This window comes from Sapajus apella, unplaced genomic scaffold, assembly GCF_009761245.1.
Source record: "Sapajus apella isolate SASKATOON/1434 unplaced genomic scaffold, GSC_monkey_1.0 scaffold53, whole genome shotgun sequence".
Lineage (NCBI taxonomy): Eukaryota > Metazoa > Chordata > Mammalia > Primates > Cebidae > Sapajus > Sapajus apella.
Genome location: NW_022436993.1, coordinates 2,269,324 through 2,288,562, shown reverse-complemented (window position 1 = coordinate 2,288,562; position 19,239 = coordinate 2,269,324). Strand labels below are relative to the sequence as shown.

The following is a 19,239-nucleotide window of genomic DNA, read 5'->3' as shown; positions in this document are numbered from 1 at the left end:
CCCAGGCTGGAGTGCAATGGCGCGATCTCGGCTCACCGCAACCTCCGCCTCCTGGGTTCAGGCCATTCTCCTGCCTCAGCCTCCTGAGTAGCTGGGATTACAGGCACGCACCACCATGCCCAGCTAATTTTTTGTATTTTTTAGTAGAGACGGGGTTTCACCATGTTGACCAGGACCAATTTTTTTAAATTGACACATATAACAAACCTGCATATGAACCTCTGAACCTAAAATAATTTTTTAAATAAAGAAAAATATTTAAAATCATGGCTAAGGTAGGAGACAGCAATAATTTATAAAGTGTATTTATTATTAATCACTAGAGATCACTGAACCCAAAAAAACTTTACTGTAATACTTAACTGTGAAAAAAATAGTTTTCACTGCCTAAAGTGAAACTCTTTATTTTCCAACATTATTAAAATATGCATACATTTGGAAAGAAAATAAAAATTGACAAGTAACTATAAATATCTAAAAAGCAACACTGTAATCTTTATGATGATTAAATAACTTGCTGATGTATTTTTCCTACAATTTTGGTTGCATATTATTTTACCTTCTCTTCTTATCGGGAATAAATTTCAAATACAATTTTCTGTAGGTAATAGATCATTTAGTCTTCCCTCCAGCATCACTGCTCAAACTTAATTTTTAGGATTAGAGCTAAGAAGAAGTTGACTTTAGCCTGACAGCTCTAGATGGTAAAGCCTCTTCTGTAACTTCCTCTGTGGTTTCTAGCTCTGGCGGTACTTCTTGCTAGGGAATAAGATCTCAGAGAAGTGCAGCCTTTTTTCTTACTAACGTGGCTCCCTGTAGCATCCAATGGCCTAGGCGACAGCTGGATGGCTTGGCCAGGACCACAGAAGCATCAGTTTCCACTCCCATCCCAATTCCTGGGCTGGGGCTGGGGGTGACATAAGGTAGCCAGGAAGCCTGGATCAAGGTGACCCCAGGCAAGGAGCAGAGAAGAGCAGCGTTTCCTTCAGACCTTCTCCTTGGGATGGGACATGAGAGCTAATGTCCACGAAATGCATCATGGGAGGGCTTCTGCTGGACCTCAGGTAAAGCAGAGATAATGCTGGCAGTCTTCTGGCCCCACTCCAAGACCTAGGAACCCCTACCCAGGTGACCACCCAGCAAGAGAGCAGTGTTCTGTGCTGCTTCTGGGGTGCCAGAGAAGACATGAGGTATCAGAAGGGTTCTGCAAGTGAGACACTCTGAAATGGAAGCTTCTTTATTGGCTTCAAGTTCCATTGACTTCTGTGAAAAAAGAAAAGCAGGAAAGAAAACTGTCTGGAAAGCCAGGTGAAGAAAATATTTCCAGGAGGGAGTGATTGATAATATTAAAGGTGGTATAAGATGCTGACTAGAACTAACCACTGGATTCAGCAACATAGAGGTCGTTGGTAATCTCTTTTTTCAAAATAACTTTAATACTGGCATATTTGAGCCGGTTTTTTTTTTTTTTTTTTTTTTGTTGTAAACACGGGATTTCGCCACGTTGCCCAGGCTGGTCTCGAACTCCTGAGCTCAAGTGATCTGCCTACCTCGACCTCCCAAAGTGCTGGGATTACAGGCATGAGCCACCACACCCCACCGATTGTTGGTAATCTTGACACACAGTTTGGTGACACAGTGCAAACAAAAGTCCAGTTGGGGTAGATTCATGAGAAAATAGAGACAAGTAGTAGACAGTGAATATACCCAACTATTCACAGGACTTTTGTTTCTAAAAATAAATGTTTGTGATTTTTATGTATTAATAGGATACGATAAATAGAATATGTTCTGTTTATGTCTCTTCAAAACATTCTAACCTGCGTTGTCCCTCTGGTTTTAGGTCACAATGGGTCCTAAGTAAAAAAGCAGTTCCCCATTCCTTACATAGACACTCAAAGTAGGAAAAAAAAGGGAGGAAACTTAAAAAAATCTAGAGATTTGGCACTTTCTTTCCAACCCGTGTACATCCAAGTGAAACTAGTCTACAACCTGTCTCCCTGAGCTGGAGGACAGACAGATGCAAGTGGGGAGGTTGCGTTCATGTGTGCTGACCTCTGTTTCCCTGTGTCAGCTGTTCTTGTACTTGGGTCCTGGGGAACATTTTTGGGTCTCATTCAGTTCTCCCACTTTTTGCCTAACCTGAAGCTTGACTTAGCAGAGTGCCCCCACCTCATCCTACCACTTATTTCCACATTGCTTATATGCAAAACATAAAATTTTCACTGATTTTATGCTTCGCATAAAATCACAGCAGTGTGGAGATAAGCACATTTAAAAATCATCTTCATTTTTATTTTTTAATTTTAGAGACAGGGTCTTACTTTGTCACTCAGGCTAGAGTGCAGTGGTGCTGTCATAGCTCACTGTAGCCACGAACTCCTGGGCTCAAGGGATTTTCCCACCTCAGCCTCCTGAGTAGCTGAGACCACAGGTGCACACCACCATGCCTGGCTAATTTTTTGGCAGAGGGGCTAGAGATGGGATCTTCCTACATTGCCCAGGCTGGTCTGGAACTTCTGTCCTCAAGCTTCCCAAAGTGCTGGAATTTCAGGTGTGACCCACTGCGCCTGGCCTAAATTATATTTTTTAAAATGTGGTAGCCCATCTCATTAAGTGTGTGTGTGTGTGTGTGTGTGTGTGTGTGTGTGTGTGTGTGTCCATACAGCAAAATTCCAAGAGTTTCAAAGCACTCTCTTAGTATTTTTAAAAATTGCTGAAATAAAGCATGCCATTTCATGATTAGTTTTTTATTTAAAATGCTATTTACAGCTAACTTTTGCCATGACAACACTGCTTACAAAAGAACCCTGTTGTCTTGGTTGTTCCTTCTATGTGACCCTACACATGCATTTACACATGTCATACGAATTTTGTTTGTGACTCACCACATATTAGTCTGAATTGATCATATGACTACAGGTTTCCCCCTGTTGATTCAATAACTACTTGCTAGCCTATTTCTTTTCTTTTCTTTTCTTTTCTTTTCTTTTCTTTTCTTTTCTTTTCTTTTCTTTTTTTTTTGAGACAGAGTCTCACTCTGTTGCCAGGCATCAGGCTGGAGTGCAGTGGCACGATCTCGGCTCACTGCAACCTCCACCTCCCAGATTCAAGCAATTCTTCTGCCTCAGCCTCCCGAGTAGCTGGGACTACAGGCGTGCGCCACCATGCCCCGCTCATTTTTGTATTTTTTTTAGTAAAGACGGGGTTTCACCATGTTGGCCAGGATGGTCTCGACATCTTGACCTCGTGATCTGCCCGCCTCGGCCTCCCAAAGTGCTGGGACTACAGGGGTGAGCCACCACGCCCGGCCTAGCCTATTTCTTAAGATTTTCACTGATCTCAGGCATTCACTGCAAAGTCTGTTAAGTTGGCCCAAGAGGTTTCTTCATGTTAGTTCTCTGTTGAGTGAATTATTACATGATATATAATTTTAGAGATGCTTCTGTTTCCTGTTTTATGCCACACAGAAGCCTTCCCCTTCCTCCTCCCCTAAACGTTGCAAGAACCTGTAACCATATGCTGTGGTGTTCTGTGAACCACTTCCTCTTGATAAAACGCTTTCATTGCATTTTGAAAAAATACAGCACTGAAGGAATCAGGTAAAATTCAGTATTCTACATTATTTTCAGTCACACTGTCACAAGCGACCTCACAATATCCACCAGCATTAGTGAACATCTGGGTTCTGCAGTGCAATTTTCGTCCTAAGTGCAATCCCACTTATAATCTTTTTTAAACTTTTTCTCCTTTTTTGTATCTGCAGTTGTAATATGTTGACTGATTTATTTCCTAGAAAAAAAAAAAACATTGCCAGATAGTTTATCATTTTAAAATAATAAAATATCAATGGATACTGGGAGATACTGACTCAGATTTTTTAAACTTATTTCTCATCAATTCCAGTTCTATTTTAGTTTTGACAATCTAGTTATAGACTCAAAACACTATAGGGTGAAAAAAAACAACAGTCCCTTTAATCCCAGCACTTTGGGAGGCCACAGCAGTTGGATCACCTGAGATCAGGAGTTCGAGACCAGCCTGGCCAACATGGTGAAACCCCTTCTCTACTAAAAGAAAAAACCATACACACACACACACAAAAATTAGCTGGGCATTGTGGTGAGTGACTGCAATCTCAACTACGGGAGGCTGAGGCAGGAGAATTGCTCGAACCCAGGAGGCGGAGGTTGCAGTGAGCCAAGATCAGGTGATTGCACTCCAGCCTGGGCAACAAGAGCAAAACTCTATCTCAAGGGGGAAAAAAAAAGCACACACAAAAGAGCAGTCAGTACTAGGATACAAACATTTTTCTTTAACTGTCTTCAACATAGAAAGATGTACAGTATGCAGATGAATCCACTGAAGAGAAGAAATACAGCTGTGGAAAACCCACACAGGAAAATCTTCCAGAAATTTGTTTAAACCTCCAACTATGTCTAGGATCAATACATGTTTGATGACTGACTTACGTTGTGTAAGCTTGGTCAAGTTACTCATCACTGGATGCCTCAGTTTTCTCATCTAAGGGGAACATAAAGTGCTCCCATTTCACCTAGGACGTGAGGATGAATTTAATCAGTCAATACCTGTAATGCACCAGGACAATACCGGGCACGGAATGAGAATACCTAATAGTTATTCACTGTTACTTTTACTATAATCAGGCAGGTAAAGAGCATGGGAAGATTTCTCTCTCTCTCAACCCCAGCCATGACCAGGGCAATTGAGTGGGGAGTTTTCTTCTTGGTAGACAGACCGGTAGCAACTTCTCTGGTAAAATAATGCAGGCTAATTCTAACCTGTCTGAACTTCATTGACTGTGACTCATTTGAATAATCGCAGAGTCATTTTGCTACCTCCTCTGTTGTTTCATTTTTTTTTTTTTTTTTTTTTTTTGGCCCGGGGGTCTCGCTTTTTCCCCGGCCCAGGGGCGAAATGGCAATCATGAGTCACTGCAGCCTTGAACTCCTGGGCTCAAAAAACCTTCCTGCCTCTGCCTCCTGAGCAGCTGGGACTACAGGCATATACCACCATGACTGGCTATTTTTTTTATTATTATTATTTTTTGTAGAGTCAGGGCCTTGCTCAAAAATATTCTGCTTTGTCTTTTCTTTTCATTCTTAGTGCTCTAAAATTTTCATTCTGTTAATGGTATTAGTATCTTAATCCAAGTAAAGACTAAGCATAACTAAAAGTACAGCTGAAAAGGTGAAATTTGCAACCATTCAAACTAGCTTAGACAATCCATGAGTTTGTATATCTTACTACGGTGCTACAAGAACACAGGGTTTTGACAGATAAGATCCTTATAAAAATATAAATAACATGAGTAACTTCGTTGTATTGGCAGTTGCTGCCACTGAAAACATCAACTCCGTAAACCCAAAACTTGACAATCACAGGAAGAGAAAAATCTTAACAACTTTTTTATTTCATGCAGAAGTTGTTAAGACCACTTGGATTTTGTTTTGTTTGGTTTTGTTTTTGAAATTGAGTCTTGCTCTGTCGCCTAGGCTGGAGTGCAGTGGCGTGATCTCAGCTCACTGCAACCTCCGCCTCCTGGGTTCAAGTTATTCTTGTGCCTGCCTCAGCCTCCTGAGTAGCTGGGATTAAGGAATGAGCCACCTTGCCCAGCCTTGTTTTGAACTTATACGAAAAATAGTGTATCTTTTCATTTGTTTTCTGTTTTATTAAAAAAGTCTTATTATAAACAATTTTGTTATTACATATTTAATATATAAAACGGTATGCTTTTATGACTAAATCTTTTCATTTTAAGAGCATCAAATAAGCCCTTAATTTAATACCATTCTGCTCAAAATTCAGTTTCTAACACAAATTTATAACATATTGTTATAACAAAGGAGTATTTAAACGTGTTTATGTGTTCACTTTGGTTCTTACTGATTAGCAAATTTAAAATAAACACATGAAATTAGTTACATGAAGTGAATAAAGAAATAATGAAGATAGAAAACATAACTTGTATTTATTTACTACACAATGATTAACCTATTACTTGAAATGTTAACTGGCTTTAGATTGAATTACAGAAGAAGAAAAGTCATTTAGACTGTTGCTCAAGTTGCCTGGTAGTTACCAGAATTGTTCTCAAAGCAACTAACATTTTTGGTTTGAAAACTGATTCAGACCTAAATAGATACGAGCCCCAGTGAAACCTTGTTTACCAACAAAACGTATCTGTGTAAGCATCAATATTTACTCACTTGGAAAGAGCAGTGGAAAAAGAGAAATAGTGTTAGAGTGAATGGGGTTCCCCAAACCTGTACCTATAGCAGCAGCTTAGCAGCAGACTGTTTAATTGCTCTGATAGTTCTCGGAAATGTGTTATTTGACAGCCTCTGAGGACTGTCTGGCCCTGGAATGTGACGTTTCTGAGTGTATCACACCAGGAGCCATGTAGAAAGTGTAGCCAGTCAAGTGAGAGAGAACCTTCTATGCAGCTTGAGATCTGGACTCTAGCCCAGTTCTTCTTGTTAGTCTGGGAAGTTACTTAATCTCTTTGGGTTTCCAACAAAGCATTTCTGAACACAAACATCAACAAGATCTGATTCTTACTTAATAACAACTCCCAGGCTTCTAAGAGATTCTAACAGGATAACAAAAACTGTGTGATTCCGTGTGGCAAATGCCGATTGCAAGCTTATGCCAAGTATTGTTGGCTATTTTGTTTAAATGTCACAAGTCTGTGAATTAGGCATTATTGTTCTCCTTGTTTTACAAACTGAAGCTCAGGGTGATTAAGTACCATATCAAGGTGGTTGTTAAGGCCAGGATTTACTGACGTGTTTACCAAGTACAATGGACAGCAAATCTCTCTGCTGGGAGTAAAGATACCATTGAAGTATCAGTATGAAAGCTGGATTTTGAATGATCAGTAGGATTTTATGAAGGAAATACGGACAGAGAAGGATGTTATTTAAAGGGAATAGTATATACAAAGACAAAAAGAGTTCTAAAAAGCCTGTTCAGAAAACATCAAGGGTCCTGAGGCCAGGTGTGGCGGCTCATGCCTGTAATCCCAGCATCTTGGGAGGGTGAGGTGCGAGGATCACTTGAGCCCAGGAGTTTGAGACCTGGTTGGGCAACATAATGAGACCCTGTCTCTGCTAAAAATAAAATAAAATATTGTAAAAAAAAAAAAAGAAAAAAAGAAAAAAGAAAAAAAGATTAAAAAATAAAAGGTCCCAAATGACAATTTGCCCCAGATGGGGCAAATTAGGAAGCACTTTGAAAGACATGCTGAGTACCTGAATGCTCTCCACGTCATCAGAAGCAGCCAGGGAAAGTTTTTAAACAGGAGAGTGACACATTCACATTTGTATTTTCAGTTCGCAGCAGTGGAGGTGGTGAGTACTGATGGGGAGTCCGGGAGGCTGGAGGCTGGCTGAGCTGGTGAGGTGTCAACTATGGCTTGACAGAGAGAATGAAGGCAAATGGGAGCCTTCTACAGAAAAAGCCAACAGATCCTCTGACCGACTGCATGGAAAAGTGGGAGGAGTAAGGGATTATACCAAGGGTTCTAAGTCAGAATGATAAGTGACTAATGACCTTTTACCAAGTTAAGGCCCATGGGAACAGAATGCATTGTGGGGAGTAATGAGTTGGAACTGCTTAGAGGGAAACGCCTGGGGGATGTTCAGTTGGCTGTTTTTGGGCAAGCTACCCTGACCGATGCAATAAGGGCCGCCCTGATCTAGGTCCAAAATTATGACTCGAATTGCTGATCTCCATGGCATTCCAAACTTCATGCAAACTGAGTTAAATGCGTGAGATTAACTCTGCCGTCGATATAAACATATGTCCTGTTAAACGTATGCATCACAGTACTTGGGATAAATGCTGAAAAGGCATATTTTTGAAGTTTATCCTGGTGGAAAAGAGAAAGTATTTAAGGATAAAAACTGAAATCTAGAAATATTAAGCATTAGGGAAAATTTCCTTATTGTTCCAGGAGTCTCAGGCAAAGTTTTAGCCTGGCCAAGAGGCTTCAATCACCTCACCCCTCACCTATCCAATAATAACAGTAACAGAATCTAGCTGATTTTGTAGTATTCCAATTTGTTTTTCATCAGCAACTTCTTGTTCCTCCCAAGACAAAATGAACTCAGAAATGACATACTCACAAAAAGATTCTAACTCCACCCAGTCACGATGTGAACATGGCTTGTTTGCAATGCACTGCTTTACCATGACAACTCCACCCCAGCTGTTTCAGGCTGCTAACCCGAATAACACTTTTAGCTTCAGGGCCGGGTGTTTTCTTTTCTCTCTCTCTCTCTTTTAGTCTTTATTTTGACCTTTGGAAAATACCACATGTACACATAGGCACAGCCCTATTTTCTTACACTTAACGGTGGCTCACGCCCTGTTTTCTTACACATGCATATGGTGTATACATGTGTATAACTCTTGTCTGTCCATTTCAAAAATAAGGTTTTCTTGCAGAGAGGGCAATTATGTAATATGACTGAATTTATAGATTAATAATTTTTGTTACAAATCGCCCTTAAGTCAGATGTCTTCTTATTTTTACCATGGGTGCAGCTGTGATCCATTCACTAGCAAGTTTACTTATGACTGTAGGCTTCAGCACAATTTTGATGTTGATTCCATTTAATAATTCAATAACAGACTCTAGGGAAAGAAACGAAGGAGCAGGAGAAAGGTCGGGGGAAAGATTTTCAGCAGATGAATGCAGGGACAGGTCACGAGAACGTGCTGCTGTTTTGAGTTATTTCCATCTTAGGTGGATGATTCACTGTGGCACGTCATTAACCTGTTATACAGCCGTGGTGTGTGCAGCTTGAGAAACCAAGGCCTTTGGCCTCAGTGGGTTTTTCTGACTCACTGATATCACATTTCAGTACTTTATTTTAGTGCTTTTCCAAATTTAAAGTTCAGGAGAATGATTCAATGGCAAGATTCTTCTTACTCAAATTATGTTTGGTTCCTGTAAGTTTATTGTAATGCTGGTTGGCAGTTTTCAGGTCGGCAAATAAATCTATATTTATTCTTATGAAATGGATCCCTCTCATTTAAAAAATCTGAAGTGTGTTAACACCAATAATTACTGTTAACTTTTTGTGTTAGTAATAATTCATCTGAAGAATTCCTTTACTTTCTCACATTATTACACTCAAATAGAAAGAAATTCACATGAGCAATTCTGGAATTTTATTGTTTATTCTGCTAATTTCCCCTTATTAAAATAACTAAAAAACCCAGGAAGATTTTTAATACCATATTAGTTGTTTTGGGAGACAGTTTGTGAAACCATGGTGATAATGTCTACTTAAATACTTTCTGACATTTTGTAGGTTTTGTGTGTTTTTTTCTTTTGACAGAGTCTCAGTGTGTCACCCAGGCTGGACTTCGGTGACAACATCATAACTTACTGTAGCCTCAGCCTTTTGGGTTCAAACCATCATCCCGTCTCAGCCTCCCAAGTAGCTGGGACTATGGGCACATGTTCCCACTTGGCTGACTTTTTGTAGAGAAGTCTCGGCACGTTGCCCAGATGGTTTCAAACTCCTGGTCTCAAGCAATCCTCTCCCCTCGGCCTCCCAAAGTGCTAGGATCACAGGCGTGAGTCACCGTGCCCAGCCTTGTAGGAAATTTAAAGAAAGAAGAATATGATTCAGATACTTTGTAAGCAACTGTGTGGGGATAAAACCCCATGGGTATGATTCCTCATGCTGACTTCCCTCCTGAACCAGGGTGGGGCCCACCCGCAGGTGTCTTCCTTTCTTCTAGCTGCCATAAACACTTTACGCCCAACAATACACACGAAATAGGACAAGTATCTTCCATAATCCTTCACCGATGCTGTGTTTGATTCCTCTCTGACTTTCCCTGCACTCATAGACCTGGACCTTTGGTGTCTTTCTCACCTGCTGCTTCTATACCTGGGCACTCACCTGCCTGCTTTGTGTGGTCTGACCCTCAGCATTCACTGAGTGGCTTCCTTGGATTCAAACACACACCTCCCTGTCGCATGTGTATGTATACCTGATTCTTTGGGATGTGTCTGCTAATAAGAAATGCTCTTGTTCCATGGAGTCTAGACCTCTCTTAACTGAAAGCCCCTCCTTGTCCCCTCCTGTTGCTTCCTGGCCAACACAGTTTTACAACTTCCCGTGCTCCTGCAAGACACCTCCTCCACTGGACACCAGATAGAGCACTAAAGAAAATTAACACACCTCAGCCAGGTGCGGTGGCTCAGCCTGTAATCCCAGCACTTTGGGAGGTCAAGGTGGGTGGATCACAAGGTCAGGAGATCAAGATCATCCTGGCCAACATGGTGAAACCCCATCTCTACTGAAAATACAAAAATTAGCTGGGCTTGGTATCACATACCTATAATCCCAGCTACTCAGGAGTCTGAGGCAGCAGAATCCCTTGAGCCAGGGAGTCGGAGGTTGCAGTGAGCCAAGATCGGGCCACTGCACTCCAGCCTGGGGACAGAGTGAGACTCCATCTCAAAAAAAAAAAAAAAAATCTCATGGCAATTCAAGCATCTGTCCTCCAAAATAAAACATGTAAAACTTCAGTCTTGAAATGGCTGTAGAATATGCTCAGTGACCTGTAGCTCAGGGTAGCTTTTGTGTTTCCCAAGAGGGAGAGACAAGAAGGAGGGCAAAAGAAGAATCATTGCCGGGAGCAGAACATTCAGATGGAAAATGCCCTCTGGTCGGTGAGGGTGGTAAGGTTATGTAGGAGGGAAAAAATGACTTTTTCTTCTTAAAATAGGGAGAAGGGGAAATATATGATGGAAAATTAAGCAAGAAGATTTCGTTATGCCAGATTTCCTAAGTGATAAACCCGAGATAATTGTTGAGGATGATTTGGGAAGATCAAGTGCTAGCTTTGCAGGGTGCATATTTGGAGGATATCCATGATTCACCCAAAATGAATTTACAGCCTCATCTGTTCTGATTGCTCAGCGTCATATCCTGGGTGCTAAACGTTGCTAATATCAACACTGGCTTATGGAACGGCTCTTGCAACAGAGTTAGTGCCGGATAAGTATTACTGTTATCATTATCATTATTGACATCGCTTCACTTTTAAGAATTGTGATATTTTAAAATTCATTTGGCTGGGCACGGTGGCTCATGCCTGTAATCCCAGCACTCTGGGAGGCCCAGGCAAGTAGATCACTTGAGATCAGGAGTTCAAGACCAGCCTGGCCAATATCATGAAACGTCATGTCTACTAAAAATACAAAAATTAGCCAGGCGTGTTGGCGGGCGCCTGTAATCCCAGTTACTCAGGAGGCTGAGGCAGGAGAATTGCTGGACCCCGGGAAGATCATGCCATGGTACTCCAGCCTGGGTGATAGAGTGAGGCTCCGTCTCGAAAAAGAAAAAAAGAAGAAAAAGAAGAAAAGAAAATCATTTGAGTCATTTTTAAGAAGGCAAAGTTAGTATGACAGAGTTTGTTTCATGGACATATTTAATATGTCCAGACTAGCTAGAGCTATTAAAAATAAAAATGTGTGACTGCTAAAGTATGAAAGTCACTTGAAGGGTAAACTATAAGTTTTCAAGATAATTTTTTCAAGGAAAGATAGGTGTGCCTCGACTTGGCCTATTTCAGCCAAGTGCTTTATTTTAAATACACGCACATGAAGAGATAGTAGGATTATGGTTATGATTTAGAAAAGTATATCAGCCAGGTGCAGTGGCTCACGCCTGTAATCCCAGCACTTTGAGAGGCTGAGGCAGGCGGATCACCTGAGGTCAGGAGTTTCAGACCAACCTGGCCAACATGGCGAAACTCCGTCTCTACTAAAAATACAAAAATTAGCCAGGGGTGGTGGGGCATGCCTGTAATTCTAGCTACTCAGGAGGCTGAGGCACGAGAGTTGCTTGAACCCAGGTGGCGGAGGTCGCAGTGAGTCAAGATCGCAGCACTGCACTGCAGCCTGGCAACAAGAGCAAGACTCCATCTAAAAAAAACAAAAGAAGAAGAAGAAAGTATCTTTATCTTTTAGCAATTAATTCTGAAATATTTTTGGAAAAATAATATTTGCTTTAAATTATCTAGTGTAGGAAGATAGAAAAGGATCAGTCTAGTTGAAAATTATTAAAGCTGGACAGTGTATACAGGAAAATCATTATTCTCTCTGCTTTTGTGCATATTTTAAATTTCCATATAAAAAGGATAAGACACAAATACATGCTTGCACATATTCAAGTAAATGTTGTGATTTGGCTTGAATAATACATACTGATTCTCTACACCCACCAGGCTTCTTAGTTTGAGCTGTAATTGGCATTCATCTTACAGTGTTTTAGAGCATTTTGAAATGTTCTCAGAGGCGGGCGCGGTGGATCACGCCCATAATCCCAGCACTTTGGGAGCCCACGGTTGGGTGGGTCACCTGAGGTCAGAAGTTCATCACCAGCCTAGCCAACATGATGAAACCCTATCTGTACTAAAAATTAGCCAGGTGTGGTGGCAGGTGCCTATCATCCCAGCTCCTCAGGCGACTGAGGCAGGAGAATTGCTTTAACCTGGGAGGCGGAGGGTACGGTGAGCCGAGATCACACCACTGCACTCCAGCCTGGATGATGGAGCACGACTCCATCTCAAGGAAAAAAAAAAAAAAGAAATGCCCTTAGAAATGGTCTGCAGCAAATTTCTCAAGTTACAGGTGAGACAGTTGATTACCTTTGCCAGGTTACATACTGCCAGTTAGTGGCCAAAGGTCTAGTAATCTCTCCTAACTTCCCAGTTCAGCCTTGCCAAAGATGTCAGGAAACAGCAGCCAGTTGCGCCTCACTGTGTGTCCCACCCTATTTTGTCACAAACTTTTCCTCTTCTTTGGCAATTGCTTCATTTGGTTTAGGCAAAGAAAGGTTAAAAGGTGAAAGACGTTTTCTTTCTATTTCTTTTCACTTGATAGGGTGGCCATTTTAGCTGCAAGTGTTTGTCAACCAGTACTACTAAATAAATGTACTAAAATCTATTATTTCAGAGATATCTTTTGAAAGCAGGGAATTATTGGGTAAATACACTTAATCACTCCTGACATCGTTTTCGTGTAAGGTTGTTGTTGTGTTTTTGTTTTGTTTTGCTTTGTTTTTTTGAGACAGAGTCTCACTCTGTTGCCAGGCTGGAGTGCAGTGGTGCAGTCTTGGCTCAGTGCAACCTCCACTTCCCAGGTTCAAGCAATTCTCCTGCCTCAGCCTCCCAAGTAGCTGGGATTACAGGTGCATGCCACCACACCCAGCTAATTTTTGTATTTTGGTAGAGACGGGATTTCACCATATTGGCCAGGCTGTTCTCAAACTCTTGGCCTCAAGTGATCCGCCTTCACAGTCTCACAAAGTGCTGGAGTTACAGGCATGAGTGACCACACCCAGCCTGTTTCTTTGATTCCAAGAAGACTAATTTAGTCTGGAAAAATCAGATTGTGGCTCTGAGGCAATTCTCAAGGTTTGGCACAATCTTGGACCAAGCAGATTGGATAGAAGTCAGGCGTGGAATTTCAGGCTAAAATGAGCCGCCTTCTCAATATATTTCTCTCCCAACTTAGCTACCCATGGATGGGCTCTTGGGGGAAAGAGAGGGATGCAAAGAGTATCCCAGGATCAGGCTTTTATGAGACTGCTAATATCTTGGTTTCTTTCTTTTTCAGATGGGTGAGTCAAGTGAAGACATAGACCAAATGTTCAGCACTTTGCTGGGAGAGATGGATCTTCTGACCCAGGTAAACTTTCCTTTTTAACTGGCAAATTAGAAAAAAAAATAGAGTTGCAGAATTTGATGATAATATGACAAGGGAGCTGTCTCCTTTAAACCCTGAAGATTGGCAACATTATGTATTTCCGATGTAACAATGACGGGTTAAAAAATAAAGCTTGTTCCAGACAACACTTTTTTGAGTTCAGTTAATACATTGGTCAGACATACATCAAGCTCATGGTCTCCAAACGTACCAATAGAGAAATTTACCCCCAAGCTTACTCCCCTACAATCAGCCTAAGCCATTTCCCTGTGGTTACCTTTATGAAGACTCACAGGAAAATATTATCTTTGTTTGATTTTTTTTGAGACAGAGTCTCACTCTGTTGCTTAGGCTGAAATGCAGTGGCACAATCACAGTTCACTACAGCCTCAGCCTCTTGGGCTCAAGTGATCCTCTGGCCTCAGCCTCCGAAGTAGCAGGGACTACAGGTGCATGCCAGCACACCTGGCTAATTTTCTTTGCAGAGAAGAGATCTCGCTATGTTGCCCAGGCTGGATATTATCTTTAGTAAAGACTTTTACCAACTCTTGAGGAAATGCTACATTTTAAAGAACTAAGTGGGAGTTATGGCGGTCTCATGATTAGCCTGTAAGAACTTAGGACCCTCAAAGGAACGTGAAAGCCACTCAGCCATAGACTGAGAAAAAAGCTCCTAGCATCAAGATCAGATTGACTCAGAGGCTACCGAGCCCTACTGTCGGTACCACTACGGCCCGGCAGCTGCTAACCCAGGGGCCCCTCAGCCAGGTTACAGTCAGGTGAGCTTAGAGTGTCTTATAGTGTGCTCATAAAGGCATCTTTGATTGACAGGGTAATCAACTCATCACTTTTCTGAATGAAATATTGATATTTTATTCAGAAGAAGAAGAAGCCAATATTCCTAAATAAGATAGAGGTCTTCAAAAGCTTTCTAAAAAAATAAATGAATAGTCTGTGTTTTGGAAGACTATTTATTTTAGGAAAAATAAACCAATTCTAGGCTGGGTGCAGTGGCTCATGCCTGTAATCCCAACACTTTGGGAGGCCAAGGTGGGCAGATCACAAGGTCAGGAGTTCAAGACCAGCCTGGCCAACTGATGAAACCCCATCTCTACTAAAAATACAAAAATTAGCTGGGCATGGTGGCAGGCGCTTGTAATCCCAGCTACTCTGGAGGCTGAGGCAGGAGAATCACCTGAACCCAGGAGGCGGAGGTTGCAGTGAGCCGAGACTGTGCCTTTGCACTACAGTCTGGGTGACAGAGTGAGACTCCTTCTCAAAAAAATTAAAATTAAAATTAAAAATAAACCAGTTCTAGCTAGCATCTACTTTATATTCCCAGTAAGATTTAGAAAGGTTTATATTCTATGAAAGAAGGGATAAGACATAAGACAGTAGGCTTAGAGGAAAGGGTGTTGATTAAAAGATGTTAGGATGGCAACCACATTTCTCCTTCCCTCCCTCCCTCCCTCCCTCCCTCCCTCCCTCCCTCCCTTCCTTCCTTCCTTCCTTCCTTCCTTCCCTCCTTTCTTTTCTTTTTTTTTTCGAAAGACCAGCCTGGGTAACATAGTAAGACCCCTGCCCTTCTCATTTTTATTTAAAAAATAAAAATAATAGGAAAGAGGCGCCTTTGAGACTCTTGGACCTGCCTTCATGCAAAGCCCTTTTGGTTTTTGCTATTTCTTTGTTTTGCCCAAGTGGTTGTAGTCGGTCATAGGCTTGCTTGGCTAAATAGCCCTGCCAAACAGGTAGGTTCTCAAGATTTTAGGCTAAGGAAACATTTTGCTGGGACACACTGCATCGTCAAACAGCTTTTCTCCTCCGAGTAACTGGGTACTTCTTTGATGTCATTCCTTACATCCTTATAGAATTATATATATATGTGTGTGTGTGTTCACCATTACAAGAAATTATTTGTTCCTTATAAAAATTAACTCAACTACCTCATTCTCATTGCTCTCAATTGCCGTGTTCTGTTTCAAGATCATCCTTCTAGAATATTTTTTAAGCCGTAATTTTCTATAGGGGAAAAAACTACATAAAACATTTTCAAGAAACAATATGGTTTTCAGAGAACATACTGAAAGAGAAAATGTGTAAATAATAAATGGTTTTTGACTCGCTGATTAAAATGTGCTACAGAAATGTTTATATCGTGAATAACTTTGAGGGGGGATCTTTTTTCACAGAGTTTAGGAGTTGACACTCTCCCTCCTCCTGACCCTAAACCGCCCAGAGCTGAATTTAACTACAGTGTGGGGTTTAAAGATTTAAATGGTAAGCATAACAATTTCTTTTCTTAAGCAATTTGATATCGTAATGATGATTCAAATCAGTATGAAACTGTAATTTGAAAACTAAATTAAAGGAACCTAAACATCATGAAAAATACCATTGTTAAACTCATGGATTTCAGACTAGGTTTTACTGTGTCTGGATTGAATTGAGAGAGTCTAGAAGATATTTTTGCCTATAATGAAAGGGAACACCATTCTGCATTTGTGAAAAGGCTCAAAGTGATCTTGTTTTTTGAAGTAAAGGGAGTTTCTTCTTATTACTAAGCCCATAGAGTAACAAGGAGTAGTATATAAAAATATTAATAAGGAAATGTCCTTTCAGAGATAGAAATGAATTGTTTCATAATGATTAATAAATATGAATGGACACTTCAAACCATATTTTATTTAAAATATACTTTAATTTATATATAATATATCCTTACATTTAATTTAGCATACTTGACACTTTTTCACTTTTCCTGAACTTGTCACTTTATTTGATCTCCAAAATTCTCAGCCATGCATGGCGCCTCACGCTTGTGATCCCAGCACTTTGGGAGTCCAAGGTGGGAGGATTACCTTGTTGTAACCGAGCGAGTTGTAAGGAAAGCACCAGGCTCTGAGATTGAATCAGGAGTCTTTTATTGCCAGCGACCGAGAGATGGCTAATGTTCAAAATTCTCTTGGCCCCGAAGAAGGGGCTTGATTCCTTTTTATAACTTGCTTAGAGAAGGGGGGTGGCAAAGAGGAATTTTACAGAAGCAGAACAAGCAAGTTAGTAGGAGGTAGCTGGTAACCAGGAGGCAGAAGGTTCCCAGAATTGTTGGCTACCAAGGGGAGTAGCAGGGGGTGCTTTCCATGCTATCAATCACCAAGGGGGTAGGGTGTTCACAATAGCAGGTAGGCTCACCAAGCGGATGTAATTACAGTGGTTACAGGACTGAAAACAACAGCGTGACCCAAACCTTAGCGGTTCAGGGCTTTGAGTACAGCGTGACCCAGTAATGCACCTGAGGGGGCTGTGGCAGGGAGGGAGAAGCTAAGATGAGGCTTGTCAGGCTCACAGCTAAGATGGCATCAGTTAGGCTAACACAAGCTAGGCTAGCACAGCTTGAGCTCAGGAGCTTGAAAACCAGCCGGGATAACTTGGCAAGACCCCGTCTCTACAAAAAAAAAAAAAAAAAAAAAAAAAAATTAGCCAGGCATGGTGGCATGTGCCTGTGGTCCCAGCTACTTGGGAAGCTGAGGCAAGAAGATTGCTTGAGCCCAGGAGCTCAAGGCTGCAGTGAGCTGTGTTTGTGCCACCACACTCCATCCTGGCCAAAAAAGTGAGATTCTATCTCAAACAAAATAAAACAAAACAAAATAAAACAAAAACTCTGTGTTTATTTAGTGGAGACATCTTTAGGTCATATGCTATTCATACTATAATAAGAAGTAATCACTTTCAAATTGGTGAGAATTCCCTGCAACTCTTGAAAAAGATTTCCCAAAGACTTGCAATGCCTACCAAAAATGTGAAAAGCAAAACAGGAGAGAAGTTCAATTACAGAAATCCAGGATGCCCAGTTTTATTTCTGTCCTCCTCTGGATTTTTTTTTTTTTTTTTTTTTTTTAGAGTCTCTCTGTCACCCAGGCTGGAGTGCAGTGGTGTGATCTCAGCTCACTGCAACCCCTGCCTTCCAGGTTCAAGCTATTCTCCAGCCTCAGCCTCCCAAGTAGCTGGGATTACAGGCACATGCCACCACGCCCAACTAATATTTGTATTTTTAGCAGAGATGGGATTTTGCTGTGTTGGCTAGGCTGGTCTCGAGCTCCTGACCTCAGGTGATCCACCTGTTTTGTCCTCCCAAAGTGCTGGGATTACAGGTGTGAGCCACGGCGCCTGACCAGGATTTCTTTGTTTCTGTCATTTCCAGTAGTTTTAAAATAAACCATTAGGTGCCAGTGACTGTTTTTCAATAAATTATAATATACCTCTTTTGATTTTCTCTTTTTCCTACACTTTTTATTTATGACATGTTTAGTATTCCTGCCAGCCATTTTCATCAAGATGATAACATTTACAAAGTTTTTTTAAAAAGTAGGCCAAGCATGGTGGCTCATGCCCATAATCCCAGCACTTTGGGAGGCCAATGCTGGTGGATCACTTGAGGTCAGGAGTTCAAGACCAGCCTGGTCAGCATGATGAAACCCTATGTCTACTAAAAATACACAAAAAAATTAACCGGGTATGGTGGCTGGCACCTGCAATCCCAGGTACTGGGGAGGCTGAGGCATGAGAATAGCTAGAAGGTGGAGGTTGCAGTGAGCCAATATCTCACCACTGCACTTCAGCTTGGGCGGCAGAGGAAGACTCCATCTCAAAAAACAAACACAAAAAAAAGCAATACATTTTTGTAAAAGTAGGACAGCAATAGATAACATATAGTTGCACATATAAACAATGCAAATTTAGCCTCACTTCACCATAACAGCCTCATGCTTTAAAATCAGTTCAATTAAAATTAAAATTTAATCACTATTTCAATTTATTTGTAGTCATCTCAACTAACACTTTCTAAGCACCACTTCAGTGCCTGGTGTCAAAGTACTGACAATGATAGGAGCAAAGATACCCAGCAAGATACGAACACAGTGATGTCACACTACAGTAATAAGACACTCTTCTCATTAAGGAAACAATGGCCTAATTTGGATACAGGACAAGACAATTAAAAACTACTGCTATGTATGGAAAATTAAATTTGTATGGAATTAGATTAAGAATAGTTTTGTTTTGTCTTCACTTTAAAACACTGCCAAAATGAGTTCAAAATATTTTGCCCAGCCTGGGTACATGCCTGTAATCATGCCTGTAATTCCACCATTTTGGGAGGCCAAGGCAGGAGGATCACTTGATCTCAGGAGTTCAAGACAAGTCTGGGCAACATAGTGAGATCCCTGTCTCTACAAAAAAAATTTAAAAATTAGCCAGGCATGCTGGTATGTGCCTGTAGTCCTAGCTACTCGGGAGGCTGAGGTGGGAGGATTTATTGAGCCTATGAGGTCAAGGCTACAGTGAGCTATGACCCTACCACTGCACTCCAACCTGGGCAACAGAGCAAGAACCTGTCTCTAAAAAAGAAAAAAAATTGCCCAAAGTCATTCAGAGTCAGTGACAAATTTCAGAATAAAATCTATTTCTATCTCATTCCC

At 41.1% G+C, this 19,239-nt stretch overlaps 1 protein-coding gene across 1 annotated transcript in view; it reads left to right on the top strand.

Annotated features, from left to right (window-relative positions):
- The window catches only part of APBB1IP (amyloid beta precursor protein binding family B member 1 interacting protein), a 120,427-nt gene that overhangs the window by 37,808 nt on the left and 63,380 nt on the right, over positions 1 to 19,239 (top strand). Inside the window, exons 3-4 of the mRNA XM_032243826.1 lie at positions 13,673 to 13,744; positions 15,952 to 16,039. Coding sequence (XP_032099717.1) covers positions 13,673 to 13,744; positions 15,952 to 16,039 — 160 coding nt within the window. The remainder of the gene's footprint in view (positions 1 to 13,672; positions 13,745 to 15,951; positions 16,040 to 19,239) is intronic.